The sequence below is a fragment of the Kogia breviceps genome, chromosome 2 (assembly GCF_026419965.1).
Source record: "Kogia breviceps isolate mKogBre1 chromosome 2, mKogBre1 haplotype 1, whole genome shotgun sequence".
Taxonomy (NCBI): domain Eukaryota; kingdom Metazoa; phylum Chordata; class Mammalia; order Artiodactyla; family Physeteridae; genus Kogia; species Kogia breviceps.
In genome coordinates, this window is record NC_081311.1 from 9,779,393 (window position 1) to 9,802,046 (window position 22,654).

Consider the following 22,654-nt stretch of genomic DNA (forward strand, 5'->3'; position numbering starts at 1 on the left):
CGTGAGCCATGGCCGCTGAGCCTGTGCGTCCGGAGCCTGTGCTCCGCAACGGTAGAGGCCACAACAGTGAGAGGCCCGCATACCGCAAAAAAAAAAAAAAAAAAAAAAAATTTTCTTGGCCATGTCGTGCGGCATGTGGGATGCTAGTTCCCCGACCAGGGATTGAACCCATACCCCCTGCATTGGAAGTGCAGGGTCCCAACCATTGGACCGCCAGGGAATTCCCAATGATTGGCTCCTTAAAATTTTGAGACAATGGTTTTTTGGTTTTTTTTTAAGTTCAGAAACCTTTTTAAAAATTTATTTATTATTTTAATTTTTTTTAGATGTTGGGGGTAGGAGTTTATTAATTAATTAATTTATTTTTGTTGTGTTGGGTCTTCGTTTCTATGCAAGGACTTTCTCTAGTTGTGGCAAGTGGGGGCCACTCTTCATCACGGTGCGTGGGCCTCTCACTATCGCGGCCTCTTGTTGCGGAGCACAGGCTCCAGACGTGCAGGCTCAGTAGTTGTGGCTCACGGGCCTAGTTGCTCCGCAGCATGTGGGATCTTCCCAGACCAGGGCTCAAACCAGTGTCCTCTGCATTAGCAGGCAGATTCTCAACCACTGTGCCACCAGGGAAGCCCGAGATGATGTACTTTTTGTGTAAGTCAAAGATGATATCATTATTGAAGAACTTTATTTTAATGGTGTAGCCATTGAAAACTTCCTTTCATATATTTAAATTTTAAAAATACATATGTTTAAAAATTAAGTCCTAAATAACACTTTAAAACCATGTATAAAAATATTAAAAATCCCTACATCAAAAAGATTTTTTTGTGTTTGGTGCATATGTGGTTTTGTAATGGGCTAAAAAATGGATAAAAGTACGTTTATAGAGACATTCATGTTACTGTGGTCCTAAGTATCTTTGTAACTCTAAATTCTATTGTAACAACATTGAGTTTGGACCAGTATGAGATTTTAGGATGGATGTCTTAAAAGGAATGAAGAAGTAAGGTTTCTCAAGTTGTCATCCAAGATTATTTTGTGTTTGTAACATAGTAAATTCATCTTAATAATTTATCTAAAATTCTGTGAGTGGACTTGAGTTGCTCACCCTTTGAATAGCTATGTTTAAGTTTAAAGTGATTGTGTCCTTCATAATTACATAACTGATCATTTAGAAAGGAAGGAAATAATGTATTAGGTATCTTTTTGGCTTTCTGAAGTGAAGGCACTGCACAAAGCTGTTACATTGACCTTCTACCAAGCCCTTTCTTGCAGAGACACACAGAATACTGACGACATTCAAGGGGATAGGATGTAAATTCTACCAGGACTCCTACTGCTACACAGTTGAGGGGGAAAAGGTTATCCTTAACTTGAAGCATTTAAGTCATTTGTGATGAATTTTCCATCAGGCAGAAGAAAAGGAATGATTACCGAAGATCACACCCCCGGGATAAACATGAGGTTATAGCTAACTTCTTATTTCCCTCAGGGGTGTAATTAAACAGACTTACGATTAAGGGTTTTAGGCATTGAAAAATGTTTACTGGCAAAAAATAATAGCTCCAGTTAGAGACATGATCAATCAGAGACAGCTTACTGATTTTATTAAAGCTGTGGATTTGTTGTGAACTGTTTTTTAGCATTTGTTTGACTCAGGGCATATCAATTGAAAAAAGAATGTTGAGAAAAAAGCCAGTAATATGTTTCTAAAAGGTCCAAATGCTAAATAATTTTAATTAGGCAAATTTTCATAAAGGGGTACATAGGATATTGCTGACACACTTTAGGTATTCATACTTATGTTTGGTTTTAGCTTGGGAATTTTAACAGAAAAAGAATAAAGAGTTTGAGCTTTTAATCTTGGCTTTACCAATAGTTGGCCTTAAGTTGCTAAACCTAGCCCCCATCCCCGCCCCATCTTTTAAATATGAAAATGAAACTGGATACTGACTAGGGAGGTCGGAGGCCCTTCTAGTTTTAGAATGATCTGATTTTCTATTTTTAAGGAATATAAGTTGACACAATTTTGTTTAATTCAATAAACATTCAGTAAGTATTTTTTGAGAACTCAGTCCATTGAGAGAATTCCACCAAGTTGCAAGAAATGCAAAGAAATGATGTATTCCCAGCCCTTGGGAAACTCCACGTTGGGATTTTGTAGGAGGGAGGGGTATGAGAAGCACAGCCTGTGAAGAGACAACTCCAATAGATTGTATTAAGTTCTATGATAGATTTCTCTAGAAACTCAAAAGACACCACCAACCCTGACCCTCCCAATCTAAATTAGATTTCCCTATTATACTATCTGATGTGCTTTTTCTTCTTAGTATTTGCCATACTTTGTAATTATGTTTCCGTATGATCATTTCCTTAAATTCATCTCCCCTTCTAGACTAAAAGGTCCCTGAGAACTGAAAATGGCCATGTTACCGTTCACCATGGCATGCCCTGGACCTTAGCATGCAGCCTGGCATGGTTGGTGTTTCATAATTACCTGCTAACTGCAGGAATGAGAGCTCAGTTGGTGGTGATGTCAAGCAGAGTCCGAGGAAATCTTGCTAAGGAAAGAGTAGGCAGCATTCAGGTTCGGCTTCAAATACGCAGTAGTCATTCAGACCAAATTGGAAGTCACCCCAGGAAGAACGGCCTGTGCCTAGATGTGAGCGCCCTGGGTGAGGATGCGGGGGTAAGAGAGTAGACCGACAGCGGGCCTTGTGCCTTACGCTCAAGATGCTTGATGTCCCTAAACCAGGGAGCTTTCACAAGAAGTCTGTGAATCCATGTGCACAATGTGGATACAGACTAATACACATGTGAGTATGCTGCCATCATTCCACAAACATGTAGGTTCTGTTGTGATTAGTAACATCCAAACTCATTTAAAAGCATTAAAGAATTTGTAGTGGGTTTTTATCTTGTGTAATTTCTCATCAAGTGAAACTAATATTACGTTATCTTATAAAGGCCTGTGAAATTTTTTTTGCTTTAAAAAGGGTCATCTACTTTACTGTAGATTTGGCAAGCCAGTAAAGCATTTTAAAAATAGAGAATTTACACAATCATTTCTCCCTGGTGTCAGTACGAGGGTAGCTTCAAGGGGGAGAGCACTTGAAATCAGCCCTTCTCACTGTTGTCCAGGTGAGGATGATTTCACCTATGATAGTGGCAGAACCAGTGATTCTAAGTGCTGTTTTCCAAGCAATAGCCTAAAAAAGCAAACACCTGAATTGATTCTTCTTACCAATATGGTGAAGGCCAAATTTAATGTAACATACATATACATATACATGAATATTCATGTGAATATTTAATCTTTAACAGATATTAAAGAAGCTTTGGATTTTACTTTTTAATTTTTCCCTTACATTGTTGTCTGTCTTCATCTTGCATTCTATCTTTTTTTTTCCCCTTTATCCTTTTCAACTTATGACCCTTCAGTTTGAAATTAAATTTGTGCTGTAAGTTGACTCCCTGAATCTTTTCTTCACAAGCTTTCTTTGTATTTTCTAGAAGAAAAAAAAGATTAACCTAGGGTTTCCAAAATAAAAGCAAAGCTTGTGATTAAAGCTGAATTAGAATCTTTATTCTCTGTTATTTGCTAATAGTAAAATAAATAGCCCAGTCTTAAGGAAGATTTAAAATAAGTCCTGGAGCCTTTGCGAACTCTTGGATTTTAATTAAAGAAACACAGAATACCATCACTTTCTGTTTGTCAGTGGAAAAAATATGTATTTTTAAATTTTCAAAGCTTAGCCTGGCAGCACATGGAGTACATCTGTGGGCTTTCAGAATTTGGGGAACACAAATGGATTCAGATGTTTAGGCCCTTTGTCTTCGCTGGTTTCAGCTCACCTCACCAACTGAGCATGGCACAATCCAAACACAGTTTCTGAAAACAGAGCAGCTCGAGTTCCTTCTCAAGCACTCTCCTGGGGACTGATAAAGTCAATCTCTGTTTATATAACGAAATCAGGGAGCAAGGGGTCTGCTGGAGGACTTTGTGGATGGGATTCCATTGGTGTTGTCTTTCAGGGAAAAGACTGGATTTAATAAGCCCTATTCTTACTCGCTTTCTTTGCAGGTACAGCCCACTCTAATGGATTATTTTGAACTATTTTTGTTTATGTAGCGCTAGAACCTCTCTTTAAGCTATTGGTTTTAGTAAAATCAATAGGTTTATTGTGGAAAAATGGGATACTGATAATAACTTTACCTGATAAAAGACTTAAATGTCTAGTTAATCTTTCTTTTTTTGTTCAGTGCTATTGGTGTTCACTGTGTGTGTGTGTGTATTTAAATAATATTGTCTTTCCAGTGTTCTTACATTTTAATTTAACTTGAACTTTTAAAACAAACTCTGCTGGTTTATCCTCAAGTACTCATGAAATCCTTCCTATTTTTCAAAATATTTAGAAGTATTCTTGAGAGTGAAATCTCATAAAGATCTTTGCTTCAGGACCAGAGTTCAAAGGAAAGTCCGTTTGGTTTTAATTTGAAAACTGTAAAAACAGAATACCCTCAAAATGTCAGGGTGAGAATTGGTAACTTCAATTTTATTGCAAATCCGCCAAGCCCATCCCCAGATGTTTCCAATTAAAAGCCGAGAATGCTAACTTGGGTGAATGTCATATGAAAGCATTTCTTTACTATTCTGATATTTTTCTAAGAAAAATAAGTCTCAAATCCTTTAACTTTAATGAAAGAAATAACTTCTCATTTGCATGTTTTTTAAACTCATACAAAGACAAATGTAATATTCAAAGAGATTTTTCTGTGTCATATGTAGTCCTGAATGCATTGGGGTTCACATATGTCTTTTCAAGGTCCCCCTTAAAAAAAACTTTTTAAAAGATAGTAAAGCCCTTTAGAAACTAAAATCATGTATTTTGGGATTTACTATAATCAAAAAGTGGACCTGTTAACATGGGGAATTTGTTTTAAAAGGAGTGTTCAGTAATTTCATTGATTTCTTCAGGATCGTTACAGGGCATTTTTCATTATAATGTAACTAATAAGTTTTTCTTTTATTTTTGATCAATTGTGCATTCCATTGTAAGAAGTACTTCCATAACAATCGAGATAGGATGAGATAAAAGAAACCAGAATATAATTTTAAAACCATGTGTTTCATAATATTTCTCCAGATAATGCCAGGTTACAGTAGGATCCATTCATGGACTTGAAAGTTACTTTGAACACATCATTCTGTAGTAAAAAGAAAGATACCTACTGGTAATAAATTTGAATTTATGGAAATTGGCATTTGTTCAGAGAGAAGATGGAGTTACTCTTTATGTCTAAACTAATGTTAACATTTTGAATGTAAAGCAAAAAATACATTTATTTTTGAAGCTTCCCAAACCATAGACAAGGACCACATACTGTCTGTAGAGCTGAAACAGTTGTTTCTCATTTCGTTTCCCGTTTGGTGAAGTTCTGACAGACATGTATTTGGGAGCTCAGTGGGGAGACATGGTCTGTGCAGGTCTGGGGTCTGCCTACATTTGCTGTGGGTGAGTGCCTGGTTTTTCTTTCCAAACATGGTGCTACTCAGAATTTTAGACACACTGCAGAGGACTTCTGAGGACTCTCCAGAGAAAGCTAGTCGTTTTACCTTTGTGTTCTCCCGACACCTTGCTTGTAGTCCTTGGTGCGCTTCTCAGAGTTGTGGCCCACGCCGAGCTCCTGTTGCAGCGTCTCGTGCTTCCTTAGCGTCTTGCACCCACCAGTCTGCATTTACCACTGGCTGCGTAAGTCACTGGAGCACAACGGCCTCCCTTCCCGTAGCCGACGGTGAGTGCCTCCCTGGGCTCGTTTCATCTCGGCATCCTCCATGCTGAGCGGAGTCCCTGTGCGTATTGAACTGTTGTGGTTGTTAAGATGTTTTGAAGTTATTTTGAAAATACTTTAAAGAATTGTGAATGTTTTTAAATCTAGGTATAGAAAGAGAATGGAAATCAGGAACCAGCTCTGAGTTTACTGCCATTTAATGAACTTATGTTTTATCTGTGCTATAGAAATAACGTCTATCTTCATTACCTTTTTACGTCATTATAAGATTTAACTTGGGTGATGTGCAAAATCATTATGAGGGCTGTGTTCCTAACAAACGCAGGAAGAGCTCATTGTTACTGTTACCGTCATTACCAACCAAAGTGATACGGCTGAACTCCTGAACAAAGAGGCCTTTTCCCAAGTCACATTTTCTCTTCCTTTTCTTAAAATGAAGCTTAATGTGAAAAGCTATACTTTTCTTTAAAGGAAAGTGTATGCCCGTGAAAGAAGGGAAGAAATATTTTCAGCTTTGAGGGGAAAAAAGCCAAATTGACTTGAGCTAGTAGTTTCTAACCTTCTTGAGTATGAGAACTCCTTTTTAATTTCAGTAACTCTTATAGATTCTGTCATGATAATGTTCTTATACTTTTAGTACTTTCCGAAAGGTCGAGAACTAGTCTTAGTGAAAATATGGTGGAGGTGCATCCTAAATACAAATTCGGCAAATGTCGATTGGTTCGCGCGTGCCGTGTTAATGTGCAGAACAAGAGTGTGTTAAAGTAACATCTGCTGTGTTTAGAGAAAGAAGGAGGAAAGGGACGGGCGGCGTGTACTGGATTCATTGTTCTTCCAGCTGTTACTTGGAGCAGGTTTGGGGATATACATCAGGGAACAAACCAGGCTGAAATCCCTGACGTGTCATTTCAGCTAGGAGTTTCCTATAGATACAGTAAAGAAAGTGAACAAGAACGTTAGAAGTCCTGTGGAAGAAAGACAGTAGAGGAGATAGGTGGGTTTCATTGAGCAGGTGACAGCTGAGCAAATCCTTAAAGTAGATGACAGGATGAGCCATGGGAATATCCGTAAGACCAGAAGAGAGAACAGTCAGTGAGAAGCCGTGAGGTGGGAACAGGCCCGAAGTGCTCCGGGACCAGCAGGGAAGGCTGTGTGGCCAAGGTGGAGCGGTAGAGGAGGAAGAGGAGGGTAGAAGACAGGCCGGAAGGGTAAGGAGCACCACGTCACTTAGGGCTCCCTGGGCTGTGTCTTGGGTGTGGCCCGCGCTCTGCCTCAAACGGGGGGTGGGGGGGGAATGCAGGCGAATACTCCGTTTTAAAATGGACTGTCAGTAGATGTAGTGGTTGCCGAGGCTTTCAGGAAGAGGGAATGGGGGGCCACTGCCACTGCCATTGGGTACAGGGTTTCGCTTTGGGACGATGAAAATGTCATGGAATTAGATGGTGGTCGTGATGGCACAACCTTACAAATACCCTAAAAACGACCCTTTGGAAGCGTAGATTTCATGGTACGTCAATTACGTATCAATAAAAATGTTGCAAAAATGGATTGTCGGGGCTTCCTGGAACCATTGTTTTGCTCCTCTTTCAACTAGTTAATACTGCCTTTGCCTTGGAAAATTCAGATTTCTAACTAGTTATACCTTAACTGAGGGAAAGTCTCCTCGTGTTGTTTTGGCTGTGTTTTCATTAGAAGTAAAGGATGTCAATCTGTTTTAAAATATCTCTGCTGAAATTGTTAATGACTGGGAAATCAAATTTTTCCAGATACCCTTTTATATGCTCTTTGGCTACCTGTGTTCACTATCATTCAGTAAGATATGGTAGTGAGGCGTTTTTAACCTCTGGCCGTCAAATGAATGTAATTTTTAGGCCAAAATTCTGACTGTTATATTTTGCTAAACTAAGATACTCTACATATTTATTTTGTGATTCTTTAATAGTGTAGAAAATTAGATCAGCATGATAAGATGTGCTTCAAATTATGGTCTAGAGCATGGAAGTGAAAAGAATGCCAATTCATTCCATTGACCAAAAACCAAAATTGTATGCTCTCCTCTTCCAGAAGAAGCAGTTATTTTTAATAGAGATGGATCAGGACATGTATATAGCTAGGTTTTTTTTCCCCCTAGTGTTTTAGATTTAACTTCTGCATTTCCTCAAATTTTAATCTGTGACAGCCTAGTAAAGTTGATTGAAATATTATGACTATATTTTAATTTTTTCTTCTTTTCCCTGTGGGGGAGTTGTAGTATAATTTGTGTTTGACAAGTAGTCTATGTAGTCTTCTTTAAAGAAAATAAAATCATTGAATACTACAGTTATACTCTGAGTAGAATATTCACTCTTGTGTGGCAGCTCAAAATGTAGAGGCACTTTGTTTGTTTTCCACTTCTAAATCAGTGCCAGTTTGTAAACAGCTCCAGAAGTTACAACAGGTGGTGAAGCGATAGATCACAGAGTTTGCTGAACTTACTTCTCTTTGAGGACTTTGACTTGTGTAGTTACACCTCACCAGAAGTGTTTAATTAATGATGAAACACATGCATTTCCTCCTCTACGTTTAGACTTTTTAGAAGACAGCTTTTACCTTTTCCAGGCATCTTGTCTTGAACGACATTATCCTCTCCTGTGGCCTCCCCTCTTGAAATAGGTGTCCTTGCTTGGTAAAATTTCCCTCTGGTGCTGTCCTTGTTGAGTGGGCTTTTTGGGGACAGTGTGGGGGGAATCTAGAGTTCATCTTCTAACATGTAGATCAAATTGAAGAATTTGTTCTGAACAATTGTAAGGTAAGCCCTGTCAGACCAATCACATTTTCAAAATTTTGAATACTTTAGAAATCTGTGGTAACTCAGATTTCTTCTTATTTACAAAAAGTCAGCACCCTAGGAGAGAATTAATCTGCTTTTACCTCATTGTTCCAGCATGAATGAATGTACTTAGAGGTTGATTAAATATTTTTCCTTCTGACCATGGGAAAGTATGTCCAAATCCTTAAGTAATTACATTCTTAATACAGACCTTTCTCATTTTCTTAGCTGGAAAGGCAGGGCAACTTTCAAGCCTCTGCATTTTTCATTTGTGTGGTGGCGACTTTAAATTGAACTGCAAGTAGTTTGGTCACGTAACTCCCTACCAGCTAAGCTTAGAAAGCGTAACATTTCAAAGTGGTTTATTTCATAAAACCCTTTGCATTCTTTGATGGCTTGGGACAATATTTAAAGCACTGACTGAAATAAGCCTGTACTGAGGAGAAAAATAATGTTTTAACGTAATCTAAAATTTGATGTTGGGTGATCAGAAGTCAAAATGTGTACGTGTATGGTTTTTCAGTGAGATAACCTGAGTATTTAAAGAGTTAAAAATAAAATATTAAGTACGGCCTTAAAAAAACATTGTGAAAATTTAGGAACTCTGGACAGTTGCGCATGATCACACTTAATATATTCTTGGGTGTGCTTTATCTTTCTCCAGGTCAGTCACTCCCAGTAGACTGTGAATTATCTAGAGACGTGCATTTGTTCATCTTTTTTCCCAGCCCACAGAGCCGGTCACATAGTGAGGAGTCATTGTGTTCATGGACTGAGTATTTTTTATTGTCAGCATCGTTGTTAAATCCAGGCCCTGGATTCAGGTGGCTGCTAATGAATCAGCATATCTGCATGGAATATATCTGTTTTTATCTTAAGAGACTCATAGTTGATGGCTGATTCCCCTCTCCTCCCCAAAATTTGATCTGTGCATCTTAGCCGGTCAGCATTTAGTTCTATCTTAAATTAGAAAATGGTGTCGTTTGTATGTTTGGGGGTTTATTTTTTTATTTTTATTTTTTTTTAACTTAAGATGATATGTTTCCCTTTTACTAGACATTCTTGGGATTCTCTTCTTTTATATGCTGCCATCACAATAGACAAGATACACCATCCATTTTTATTAGTTTCCTTATTCATATTGGTAATCTTTTTGTACTAAATGCAGAATCATAGAATAATTAAGCAAGAAGAACCAGAAAATTCTGCAGATGAAGAGCAATAAGGGGGGTTTAGCTCTACCAGATATTGTATTAAAATATAATATAAAGCTTTAATATTTAAAACTATATGACACTGGTACATGATTACACAGACAGAAGTGTAACAGAATAAACAAAGTCCAGAAGGAGATCTAAATATATTTGGAAATTTAGTAAGTTATCAAAAAGACATTTAAAATTTTAAATCAGTGGGGAAAATGATAATTGTTTAAAAAATGATGTTGAGGCCACTTGGTAAACATCTGAAAGAAATTAGATTGGATCCTTTTCTTCTACCTTACACCAGAATAAATTCCAGATGGAGCATAAATGTAAATGCAAAAATTGTGAAACCATAAAAGCACTAGAAAAAAACCATGAAAATGTTTTTATAATCTTGGAGTGAAAGTGACCTTTTTAGTTATACTACAAAGCCCAGATGCCATTTTAAGAAATGATCAATTTGACCATTTACCAGATTTCTACATGGCAAAAGTGCATGGCACACACAGTCGAAAGACAGACAAACTAGGATAAAGTACAACATATTTTACAAACTAAGGGTTAATTTCCTTAATATATAAAGCATTTTTCAATTACTAGGACCATAAATCTAACAACAAAATGGGCCAACTTTATAGGAAAAAAAATACAAATTTCTTTAAACATATGGAAAGATACATAGTGCAAATTAAAACCACAATGAAATGCCATTTCTCAGATTGGCAGAGATGGAAAGTTTTGAAAGTACATTGTCGATAAGAATGTGGGGAAAGTAGCACTTGCATACGTAACATTGCTGATGGGAATATAGAACGGCACAACTTCAGTGGAGAACAGTTTTGTGCTATAAAACTTAAAACCCTTATACCCAGCAATTCCACTCCAAGGAGTTTACCCTAGACATATGCACAAATGATGTGTATACAAGAATATTTATTTTATCCCAAATGGTTATGCCATTTTAAACCGACACAAGTTCTAGATGGTCCAGATCCTTGCCAGAACATGTTTATTCATCTTCTAAATTTTAGCCATTCTAGTGGGTATTCAGTGGTATCCTATTATAGTTTTAAGTTGCGTTCCTGGTAACTGACGTTGGGTTTCTTAGGTATTCGTATATCGTTGGCAAAATGTTTAAGTCTTTTGCCTTTTAAAAAATTTGGATTGTTCTTATTATTGAGTTGTTAAATTCTTCATATGTTTTGGATACAAATATGTTGTCTAATACAACAGGTTTTCTTAATATTTTCCCCAATCTTTGGCTTGCCTGTTTATTTTCTTAGTAAGGTTTTGAAGACAGTGTAATTTTGATGAAGTCCAATTCATCAATTTTTTCTTTTATGGTTAATGCTTTTTATGTTCTAAGAAATCTTTGTATACTCCAGTGTCAAGAAAATTTACTCCTTTTTTTTCCCTAGAAGTTTTATTTCTTTAGCTTGTATATTTAGCTTTCCCCCACCCCCATTAGATTCTCAAAATAGTCCATAACCAAAAAGGGGAAAAAAAAAAAGATTTAGAACCACTGCTTTAGACTGCTATCTAGTGTTCAGATTTGTTAATGTAGACAGCACTGCATCATACTGTCCCTTTTCCCAATAAAATAGTTTCTGAATTCATGGAGAGAATGACATTGCTTTTGAGAAGGTAGATACCAGTGGAATAACTGGCTTTATTATACCTCCTAAGTAAATTATTAATTCATTTCTAAATAACCCTGTGCTTCGAATTGTAATATTAGATGAGCGTGGGGCCCACCTAGACCTGACCCTTCTAGGTGACCCTTATTGCTCTAGGACAGTAAGGCATCAGCAATGCCGTGAACACTGCAGGAAGATCAGAGTCAGAGACCTGAGTTCTGGTCTTCATACTGTCACGCCTTCTGTCTCAGCCAGCAAGCATCCCCATTTCGTCTAGGATAAAGTCCAAAACATGACATCTGAAGCCGATCCCCATCCTACCTTTTCATTTCTGCAGTGCTCTGCTATTTCATGTTCCCCACAGTTATCTTGTACGAGGCCCAACTCTGCATCTTTGTTTATGCTGTAATCTTCGTCTAGATTGTTCTCATTCCTTTTCAGCCTGCCCAAGACTTAGCCAGTGAATCTGTTAAGTTCCCGTTAAAACTCCATATCCTCCTTGAACTCTTCTCCCAGCCTCTTGAAAGGAATTAATGTGTTTGCATGCGTTTTATGTACAGTCTCTCCATTAGCTTACAGACTTCTGAATGTTTTGAATGCTGGGAGGGTGTGGTGTTCATTTTAAACCTAAGTGATGCTTCACTAGTTGCTCACACGTGGTAGGCTGGTTGTAGAGCACCTTTCTGATATAAAGCCGTGTAACAGTGCTGAGCCCTTCAGCAGCAGTATTCGTTGTCATGGGGTTTGCACCAGATACTGTTTTTCAAACTCTGAGCTTGTGACCCATTTGCTATTTATGAAAGCAATTTTGGTGTTAAATAGTCCAAGAGCATCATTTTTAAAAAATGAAGTAGAGTAGAAAAGAAAATAAAGGATTACATAACATGGGTAAGCATTCTATAGTAAAAGATTTTGTTTCTAGTTTTATATTTGCATATAGGTTTACTAGGTTGTAATGTAAAATGTATTTCTTACTATGGGTTGTAGGTTAAAAAAATTGAAAACTAATGTTTAGATTTCACCTGTGTAATGAATTTTGAATTCTAAAATTTAGAGAAGAGATACGTGGAATTTTAATTAACTGACATTTCTAAAAATTTTCACTAAATGATTTCACATAATTTGCACTATCCTCTGTTAATTGTCTACCAAATTACCCTTAGGTGAATGATTTTTTTTCGTCAGTATCTGTTATATAGTCTTTGTTTTATATTTGGGGTACATGATCTGGTAATAAATACATAAATCATTTTTTCTGAAACAGAGTGTTTGAAGAAACTTTAGAGGATTATTATCACAGATATTTCCCTGAAATTTTTGTAATTTAAAAAATTTTTTCTTTCTTTACATTTATCAGTCTAGATTGCTCATGGAAACATGTTGACCAGACAGTACTTTTTAGTACATTAGAATGGAAAGAATATTATCAGCTGAGCTTACAAATTCAAAAAATTCTGACTAAGGATAGTGAAATTCCATTTTGGAAAATGTTTATTTCATATGTAAATTATAATGCTGTCAAATATGAAATTTCACTGTGTTATTAACTAGCACTTAAGAGACAACTTGAATTTGAAACTGGGTATTCTTAGCAGTCAGCTCAGCAAGAATCCTATGTTGAATATTTCTTCCAAAAGAAAGTAGAAACTCAGATCTTCCAAATGAACACAGGCATCCCGAATGGTGATAAATTTGTTTGAGAGCCTTTTAATCAAATGTGCATTCTTGAGCTGGGAAAGCAGTTACTAATAGGGTTGTTTAGTATTTACAGTAAAGCTGTTTCTGGTTGACTTCATTTAACTTTGTGATTAAAACTTTTCCTGCAATTCTGGAGTCTAGTAACTAGGAAGTTACTGTGTTAGTAATGCCTGTGCCTTTTTTCTTCACTTCTCTTTAGGGTCAGTACAGACCGTCTGATTTGCTGTGTCCTGAGACATACGTTTGGGTACCCATCGAGCAGTGCCTGCCTTCACTTGAGAACTCCAAGTACTGCCGTTTCAACCAGGACCCAGAAGCAGGTATGTTTGGAGCAGAGCTTGGCCGGAAATCATTGGCTTTGTTTCAGAATCCGCTTGCATGGTTGCGACCCTTAACAGGGTCTGGTAGCTTTTTATATATTGTAGAGTGTGTGTGAGTGCCGGCGCACGGACATGTGCGTGTTTGTCGGATAGAAGGAGACGCCGCGTGTGCATACGCACACAACACTCACAGTCATGGTTTTGCAAATAAATGCTGCAGCCTCATGTGCTTGTGCTACTTACTGACACAGCTTCTTCCATTTGGTTCGTTTTCACATGCTTTGAGGGCTCACACTGTTCTCCATTGCTTTTACAACTATCACAGTGCATGAAAATTGTTCACTGGATTATTTAGCCAATGTAAAGAAGATAGAAGTATCGACCATTTGGACCAAATAAAGTTGTGGAATGGTTTCACGGGGGCCAACGGGCTGTGATGGGTTTTGTGATGATACTTTCTTGACTTCTTGCATCTCTGGTGCTTCTTCTTTTCTGTCCTTTCTTCTATCTCCTGCCCAGAATAGCCCCAGCCATATTTTATCTCTTGTTATTCTCCTTTGGATACTGTGCACTGGTAGCAGGTACAGACACTAAAAGTATAGCCCTGGAGCCAGACTTCCTGCAGTCAGACCCTGACTCCGTCATCAGCTGGTAAACTGGGTCCCCTTAGGCAGTTTAATAACCTCTCTGGCCTCAGGTTCCTGGCCTTTAAAATAGAGATAATAATAAGACCTTTCATATTGAGCTACAATGAGGATTAAAATAAAGCGAACACGTTGAGAATAGCCCCCTCTGATTGTTGTGTTGGTGACTGTTAGGCAGGCTAGGGTGCTGCATCCCGTGTATATGCCCCAGATTTCTTCTGCATTTGCCTTTTTGTGCCCTGACCGCTCTCTCCTGGGAAGCAGGCAGATCTGTTGCCCTCCCTGTCCGAGTGCCGCTCACCGTTTATAGCCATTCTCCTCTGCACGGCCCTCCCCACCCTCACCGCGTTCGCTGTGGCTCCCCTCGCCCGGCGCAAGTCATGATGCTCTCCTGCCCTGTGATGAGTTGCATTAAGTTGTACTGCATGTCCTCCCCCAGGCTGAAGTTCCCGGGTGTTTCCGTGGATGCTTTTTGACCTTTCTGTCTTCACAGCCCACCAAAGGAGATGCCCGATGCATACATTCTTAAGAACACAAACATTTTCCCACTAGCCACCTGTGGTTTAGGCTAACTTCAGGAAAAAGAAGGAGAGAGGAATGGAAAGGTCAGGGGAAAGGAAGAAAGTAAATGGACAAATCAAGTAGGAAGACAAAGAGGACGAGGAAAGAGATGCAGTCATTTCTTCTGTCCTAAGATGTGCATTTTTTTTTTTTTTCACAAATCAGGTTTTCTTTCATTAAAAAACTGGTTCATGTACCTTTGTATTTTGTTATCTCCTGGAAAAGCTGTTATGAAATCAAGAGTGGGCACTTCTTACACTTGATGATACCTTAGAATCTGATGAAGAGTGGCCATAGGGTCCCATATGCCAGGCACCTCGAGGTTAGCTCCAGGTTTTCTAGATATCTAGGTTTCGTAGAGCAGCCAAAGCTTTGCATTCCTGTACCTTAAATTACTGATCAGAGTTTCATTCTAAGTTCTACCGCATTGGTTAAATAGATTTGTTGCTTAAAAACAAACGTATTGAATTGGTGAGTTAGTTTTGGAGTCAGGCTCAAAGGCAATAGTATTTTAGAGGAAAGCATATACAGTTGACCCTTGAACAACTTGGGGGTTAGGCGCCACCCCTCCACCCAGTTGAAAATCCATGTATAGTCGACTGAGCGTTGGCCCTTTGTACCTGCATCCTCAGATTCAATGAACCCTGGATCGTGTAGTGCTGTAGTATTTCCTATTGAAAAACTCCGAGTATAAGTGGACTTAGTGCAGTTCACCCGTGTTGTTCAAGGTCAACTGTACTTAACTACTCTATCCCCTCAAAAAAAATCTTTCCCTTTATCTTTTCTCAAGATCGGGCCAGAGCCAGTCCCTGTGGTGAAAATTGTTGAACATCTTAGTACATTGTTTGATGTTCACATGTAAAAATTTGTCTTTATAAGTTCCTTCCAACTGAATAATAATATGATCTCAAATTGGTTCTGACTCCCAAACTTATGACACAATTTCACCTTCGCTTTTTCCCTCTTGATCTATTTTCTTTAAAATAGATCTGCTTCTCTTCTTGCATATACTTGGAGATTAAAAGAGTCACAGGCTCTCCCTGTTTTATAAAGTTGAAAAGGTGACTGCATGATTTCCATCTACTAAATGGACATTCAAGTAAAGATTCATTCATGTTAATATATTTTGAATTCATTTTCCAAAGTAAGCACTAATGAGCATTTCATGGCAAAGAAAATTTCGTCTCCTGCCTGCAGGTTTTGTGCAGGACGTACAACACCCTGGTGAGCGAGGAATATACAGCCTGTTCATTTCCTGTAATCTAAGTTCCATTTCTTATGACAGTAGCTTTAGCTCTTAATATTCATTGTTTAGGATTCATTTACAAAAGCCAGAGGAGTTAATTTCTTTGATAATAGTGCTTCCAAGAAAATGAAGATTCTTTTCCATATGCTGAATCGTTGGAACTTTGAGGAGAACACCACACAGTTTTATCAGTATTGAATATCACAGTCCAGAAACTATTTGAAATCAAACTTCCATGCTGTGGTTTTAGGGAATTAAAATGCAGTTACATGCTGGAATGCATTGAGCATGCTGTGAAACATGGTCATTTGAGATTATTCAAATGGCGATCTGTGAGACACTGCTCTCTTCTCTGGGGCCAGTTTTACTTTTACGTGACCCAAACTCTGACTTAGAAAATACAGAGCTTAACGTGGGCAATGTTGTTAGTCGGCATGGTGCTTTTTTTCACTAAATCTCGTTTCTCCTTTCAGCTGTTCAGTAGTTAAATTTCTCTGCAAAAGGCACAGCTGATCACCGTGGGTGTCTGTAAAACAGACTTTGGTTACAAGGTGCATCAGTGGCCCTTGCAGGAAAAATTACGTTTTCTCCCTGTCCTGAATTGCTGAGAACGTCTGGAAATCCTATTCTTCCCTGCCCTCAACCCATCCCCCCCAAGCCCGCGTATTTTGGGGATTCGGGTTCTATGGTTATTTGCTCAGCTAAGAAGTCTGCCTCATGATAAAAACCTATTGTTTTTACTGCTTTACAGTACCATGGGGGGAGGGGCTGGCAAACTAAAGTAATTTGGAAAATTTTAAAGAGATTCTTTTGTTCATAAATAGGTCTTTTGTTTTTCAATTCAGGACCTCTGCCTACTCTAAGTAAAGGACTTCAAAAGTTCCTCAAATGATTTTTAAGTAAACGTGTGCTAGGTTGCTTTTTAAATTGATAGTTGGATATGTATAGATTTCAAAAATTCTGCATCACAGTTACATCGTACTTTTTTGGATTAAATTATGTTTTAAAATATTTACTGGAAACAGTAGTAGAAAATTTGTTCAAATGCGTAAAGCCGCTACTAAGAAGGAAATGAAGATGATCCACATTCTCGTTGTACAGCAGTAATCATTGTTAATTTTTTTATGCTCTCCTGATCTTTTTTTTCCTGTGCATATAGCTGTGTGAATTTTTTAAGAAACAAAACAAGAAATCATGCTTCATCCTTTTGTTATTGTTCTTAATACTTTGTGTGGCTTCTTAGTTTTAGTAAAGTAGAAACTACTTGACCACCAATTTGGTCAGTCATTCAGCAAACAAATGCCACTACTTACGTGATAGTATCTAATACTGATATTTTACAAGCATAAGATTTACAAGAGTTTTACAAGAGTAAACCAAATGTTTTGGAGTTGGTTTTAGAACCATGATAAACTATGATTTGATTTGACCCTTAATGTTGCACAATATTGTACTGCCAGCTAAAAATTGGCATTTGTCATCTGCCTCTATAAGGATTAAGTCACAAACGTCTGTAGCTGCTGACCTTCAACACCCCCTGAGAGGAGTTCAGGGCGGAGGTCGGGGATGAGGCCCTCTGCGCTCTGGGGAAAAACTGGCAGAACAGGCCTCCAGAGAGTGAGAGATTTTCAGGAGGAGGTTTTATGAGCCCCATGTCTCGCATGTCCTCATATCTAGAAAAGCACTAAAATCATGAACGGAGACACCAGCTCCTCGTGACGAGCAGCGGCCTTCTGCTGAGACGTGGGCTTGACTGCACGTCCCCCCTTCACTAAAATCACATGTAACACCGACCTTGCCCCCCACCTCTTCGGAGCAGCTCCTCAGAGCTCTCTGGGAGGCTGTCTCCCGGGCTGTAGTCCTCATTTTGCCCCAAATAAAACTTAACTCACAACTCTCACGTTGTGCGTTTTTTTTTTTTTTCTTCAGTCGACAGTACTATTTTTGTTGGTAGTAAAATCCTTTTGGTTCCAGTTTTACAAAATATTAAAACTTTGTTAAGCATATGGTATTTCCCAAGCACCATTCTATGTTTTCCCCTGTGTTACCTCAGTTTATCCTCAGAACATAATTGAATGCTTCATCTTGACCCCTCAGATATTATTTATTGCAAAAATAATAGCTAATAATGGCTTGTAATCAGAAATGTAAAATAATTTTAATTTAAATATTGCTCTGTAATATTTTTATGGATACTTGGGTATTTCAGAGGAGCTAATTAGAATAAGCTTTATTTCTATTTCTACTTATAATTATAGAAGTATACATTTTACCACAGATTAGTCTAGACTTCACTCTCTCTTTTCTGTACATGCTTTGAAATATTTGCAAGTAATTTCCTAATTTGTCTATAATATAACTAAGTCATAAATTATTGGGCTATTGAATTTTAATTTACTATTAAAAAAACAGCACCTAATTTTAGTTTAGTGCTTTATGTACTTAACCGAGGTTAGAGAATTTCTAGGACACCTAAAATCTTGGCAGCAGCTGCCAAAAATCTAAACTAGTATAAGACGGTTTTTCCTAATTTGGTCCCCATCCCCTGAAACTCTGAGCCTCCGAACTGTGTTATTTTATGTTGTTTCATTTGTCTCTTTTCTTCTCTCTTTATTCCATCCTTCTTTTTTGCTGGCATGGTTCCCTGGCATTTTTTCTATACTTCTGCCGTTTCTGTCATACATGCCCACAGAAAAAACAAGTCCCACTCTGACTGTGCCTTTGTGTGTGAAATAACCAGGTTCAGAAAGAGCTCTGGCCTATATCGGCTTGCTTGGTTTTCTCCAAGCCTGGTAGCACGTCCCTCAAAAAAGGATGTACGTCAGCTATAATATCATCTTAATCACTGGGAAACAGTGCCTGATGAGACAGCAAATTTACCGAAACTCCCTAGGGCCCCTAAAAATGTGCTGCAGTGATAACTTACAGTTAAGTGGACAGTGGCCTTCCGAATCATTTTAGATGTAGAATTAAGTTGTTGTTCTTTTAATTCTTCTCGGGGTAAAAATTTTTTCAAGTCTAGATTTGAGGTTAACCTATGCATTTGAAGTTGCGAAATGAATAATTTTGATTGTTGGTTACTTGATAAACATAAATTATTTGTTGCCAGTAAAGATGGTGCTATTGGATATAGCCAGCTGGAGAGAGAATTAACGTGTAGCCTGCTGCATGTCATAAGGAAACCAGGCGTCAAACCAAGAAAATATCTTTGGAAACTTGGCTCTTATATTTGGTGAATCTGAAGAATGTGGGTTGTTTTTTTTTTTTAAGATTTTTTAAAAAATAAATTTATTTATTTATTGCTGTGTTGGGTGTTTGTTGCGGTGCATGGGCTTCTCGTTGCAGTGGCTTTTCTTGTTGCAGAGCACAGGCTCTAGGCATGTGGGCTTCAGTAGTTGTGGCATGCAGGCTCTAGAGCACAGGGGTCAGTAGTTGTGGCGCACGGGCTTAGTTGCTCCGCAGCATGTGGAATCTTCCCAGACCAGGGCTTGAACCTGTGTCCCCTGCATTGGCAGGCAGATTCTTAACCACTGCACCACCAGGGAAGTCCTGAAGAATGTGTGTTGATATGGTAAATGTAGAAAGTTACAGTCTCCTAAGTTTTTCAATTTACCCCCATCCACTTAAAAATACCACTTTATTATATTATTACTATATTTTCCCACTCACCTGCTTTTCACAGATATACTTTTTTAATCCAAATGTTATAGTGTAGTGCTAATATGACTCCTGGTTTAAAAATTAGAAGCTAGATTTCCCTAGTTTGCATGGTCTTTCAATGAGGACACCAAGGAGCAAAACAAGAAGTCCTTCCTACAGTGTTTATGCATAAGAGTGAAGCAGTGTAATGTTTTAACATTTGCATTTTCTATTAAAAAATATGAAGCCAAGACTCATTAAGGTAAACGTCAACAGTTGTAAATGACTATTCTCATTTTTAAAGGGTGTTTTTAAAAAAGCCAGTCTTACAGAGAAATTTTTAAAATACTGTTTTACAGATTTTTACCAGCCAGTCTTTGCTCAATAAGGCATGTATGTGTGAGCAGTAAGCCAGAGGCACACTGAAATACCACTGAAAAGTTTTGAAAAGCAGACTTAAGATTTCCATTTAGCTATTAAGGAAATATTTCTCTGATCTCTTTCTTTTTGCTTATGGAATAGAAACAATTTTCTAAGTAATTCTTTTTACAGTCACCCAGTTTTCAATATAATTAATCCTATAATAAAAATGATTTCAGTATCATGATAGCAGGCTCAAAATTATCGTGATGCTTCAAAACATGCCTGTAAATGCTAGTTCTGCCTGGTTCTAATGTGTGGCATCTTACTGTGCTACTTTGTTTGTTTCAATGAAAACTGACATTTCTGATGTCGTGAAGGGGTTGTCCAAAATATCAGTTAAAGAATAAAAATAAAGCCCATACCTGCTGTTCAGGTGCTGGATGAACTATGATATTCTGTTGAATATGAGACATCATCAAGTTTAAGTCCTTTATTTTAGGTACCACTAAGAAAAAAATGTTGCCAAGTAGACTATGACTCCGTAAGTTGTAAGATACATTTGGGTTTCAGAAACATCAACCACGTAAAAATGTGACTCTTCACATAGAGGAAGCGGGGTTCAGTCTGTGCACTGTAATAGCTGGCAAAGCTGTGCAGTGTTGAGGAGACTTGTTTTTATGTGTTAGAGACCTTTGTGACATCTTAATTCTAGGCCTTAAATATGTTATAGATGGAGTGTGCACTTAACGTATCAGAGCTGGAAGACATTGATCTCAGATGCTTTTGTATGCAAATAAGATTACTGTCATTGATGATAGTAATAGAGTTCTTTTAATACTCTGATCTAGGTAGTTTAGAAAATTTGGTGAAGACATGTAACTACTTTACAAGGATATTTTATTGTAATAAAAGTGAAACCTTTTTGCTACCCCAAATCATTGAAATTCTATAAGCATTGTCCATCTCCATACATTCTGGTTTAAAACAAGTTTAAAAGATTTTTTTAAACGTTGTCTGAGGTTGGAAGGCAGCAGTAAAAGTAGAGAATTTTAAAACTGCTTAGCCAGTAAATTTAGTGATCTCTGACAATTGATGGAATGCTTAAAGATTAAATAAGTAAAGAAGGGGCAAAAGATGATATCCCAGGATGTCATCACGCTTGTCATCAGCCCTAAAATAATTTGCAGTTGACTGAACATTTTCCTACCTTGTGAATTATCTGTAAATACTCTGTATTCTGGAGCCTGCATCACTTGATATTCAATACAGTGCCAATTACCTATTGGAGAAACTGACCCAAAGACAAATGTAACAACCTGAAGTTTTCCGAAATCATTCACACCCAACTTCAGTGTAAGAATTGGAGCTTCTGCATTTGCCTGCAAGGTATTTTTAAACTGTTGAGATTCTGTTTTGTGGATGTTAATATTCATTCTCTCTGCAGAAAAATAAGCAAGCTGTAACATGAAGGTATGAAAAAGTCTGTTTATTTTACGAGTGGTCTTTTATGTGATGCTGGCAAAATGTTTTTATTTTTATTTTACTTATTTATTTATTTTTTCGGTACGCGGGCCTCTCACTGCTGGTCTCTCCCATTGAGGAGCACAGGCTCCGGACGCGCAGGCTCAGCGGCCATGGCTCACGGGCCCAGCCGCTCCGTGACATGTGGGATCCTCCCGGACCGGGGCACGAACCCGTGTCCCCTGCATCGGCAGGCGGACTCTCAACCACTGCACCACCAGGGAAGCCCTGACAAAATGTTTTTAATATAAACATGGAAACTTGGGTAGAATTCCTGTTCTTGTGAGAAATGTATTTTCCTAGCTGCCATTCATTTGAAATAGACATCATAGGGGAGACTTGACTTGTTCATGCTTCTGTGGAGTGCTCACTAATAATAAAATGAAATTTGTCTGTAAATAGGAAGGACAATGTTGACAGTAGGGAAAGAATTAAGTTACCTGCTTTACGAACCCCTAGCAAAATAAGAAAGCAAGAATAAAAATCTGAGCACTTCTAATGCTAAAGAGACTGTCTTAGCCTGGTTTCTTTCTGGAAGCAGATCCTGAAACATGGGGTTGCGTTCAGATTATTTATTTGAGAAATTGTCTTGGGGAACAGGAGTGGGGGACTGGGGAGAGTGAACTAGGGGAGGGGGAAAAGAATAGAAGGATGTGTTACTGTGTGAGCTGCCACTTTAAGGACTGGATTTCAGTCCTTTTGAGAGACCTTCTGGTGTGTGTCTCAGAGTTGGCCGCCCGAGGGACCAAAGGAAGAAGTACTTGTCCACTGGCTTCCTCTCCACTGGCCAGTGGTTGTCTTCATCGGGTGTTAACGCCTCTGCGCTTTCAGTTTGTATCTGTACATTTGCAGAGCGGACTCCTGTGGGCACTGCAGGCTGCTGCCTCTGAAAGGCAGGAAGCAAGAGAGACAGACCTTGCCCACCTGTCCCTGATGGAACTGTACGCCATAGTTGTAGCATGAGTTGGAAGTGAGGCCACGGGGATGTAAGAGGCAACCCCAAGAGGTTTCTCATATAGGAAAGGTATAGAATGAGGTGGCATGTCCCTGATGTCAGTTGACCATGTCAGTTGCATTAGGGCAGACGGAGTAAGGACCGCAAACCTGAGAAAATAGTGGACTCTTAAAAAAAAAGAAAAAGAAAAAAGCTAGCTTAATTTAAAATAGTCAGAGGAGTCAAGGCAAGAATTAGAAACTTAAATTTGAAGTCATAAATTCATTCTT

General features: G+C 38.2%; 1 protein-coding gene across 38 annotated transcripts in view; it reads left to right on the forward strand.

Moving 5' to 3' along the window:
* Window positions 1–22,654, forward strand: part of ATE1 (arginyltransferase 1) — a 162,740-nt gene that overhangs the window by 112,831 nt on the left and 27,255 nt on the right. For 33 of the 38 annotated variants that reach the window (XR_010838795.1, XR_010838797.1, XR_010838794.1 and 30 more), the window contains one exon: window positions 13,336–13,456. Coding sequence is in view for 32 of the 38 variants with exons in the window: in XM_067024484.1 (XP_066880585.1) it covers window positions 13,336–13,456 (121 nt within the window). In the remaining 6 variants the exon portion in view is untranslated. Of the gene's footprint in view, window positions 1–13,335; window positions 13,457–14,593; window positions 17,110–22,654 lie in introns of those variants that run through there. The other 5 variants (XM_067024483.1, XM_067024493.1, XM_067024497.1 and 2 more) reach the window with 3 other exon arrangements.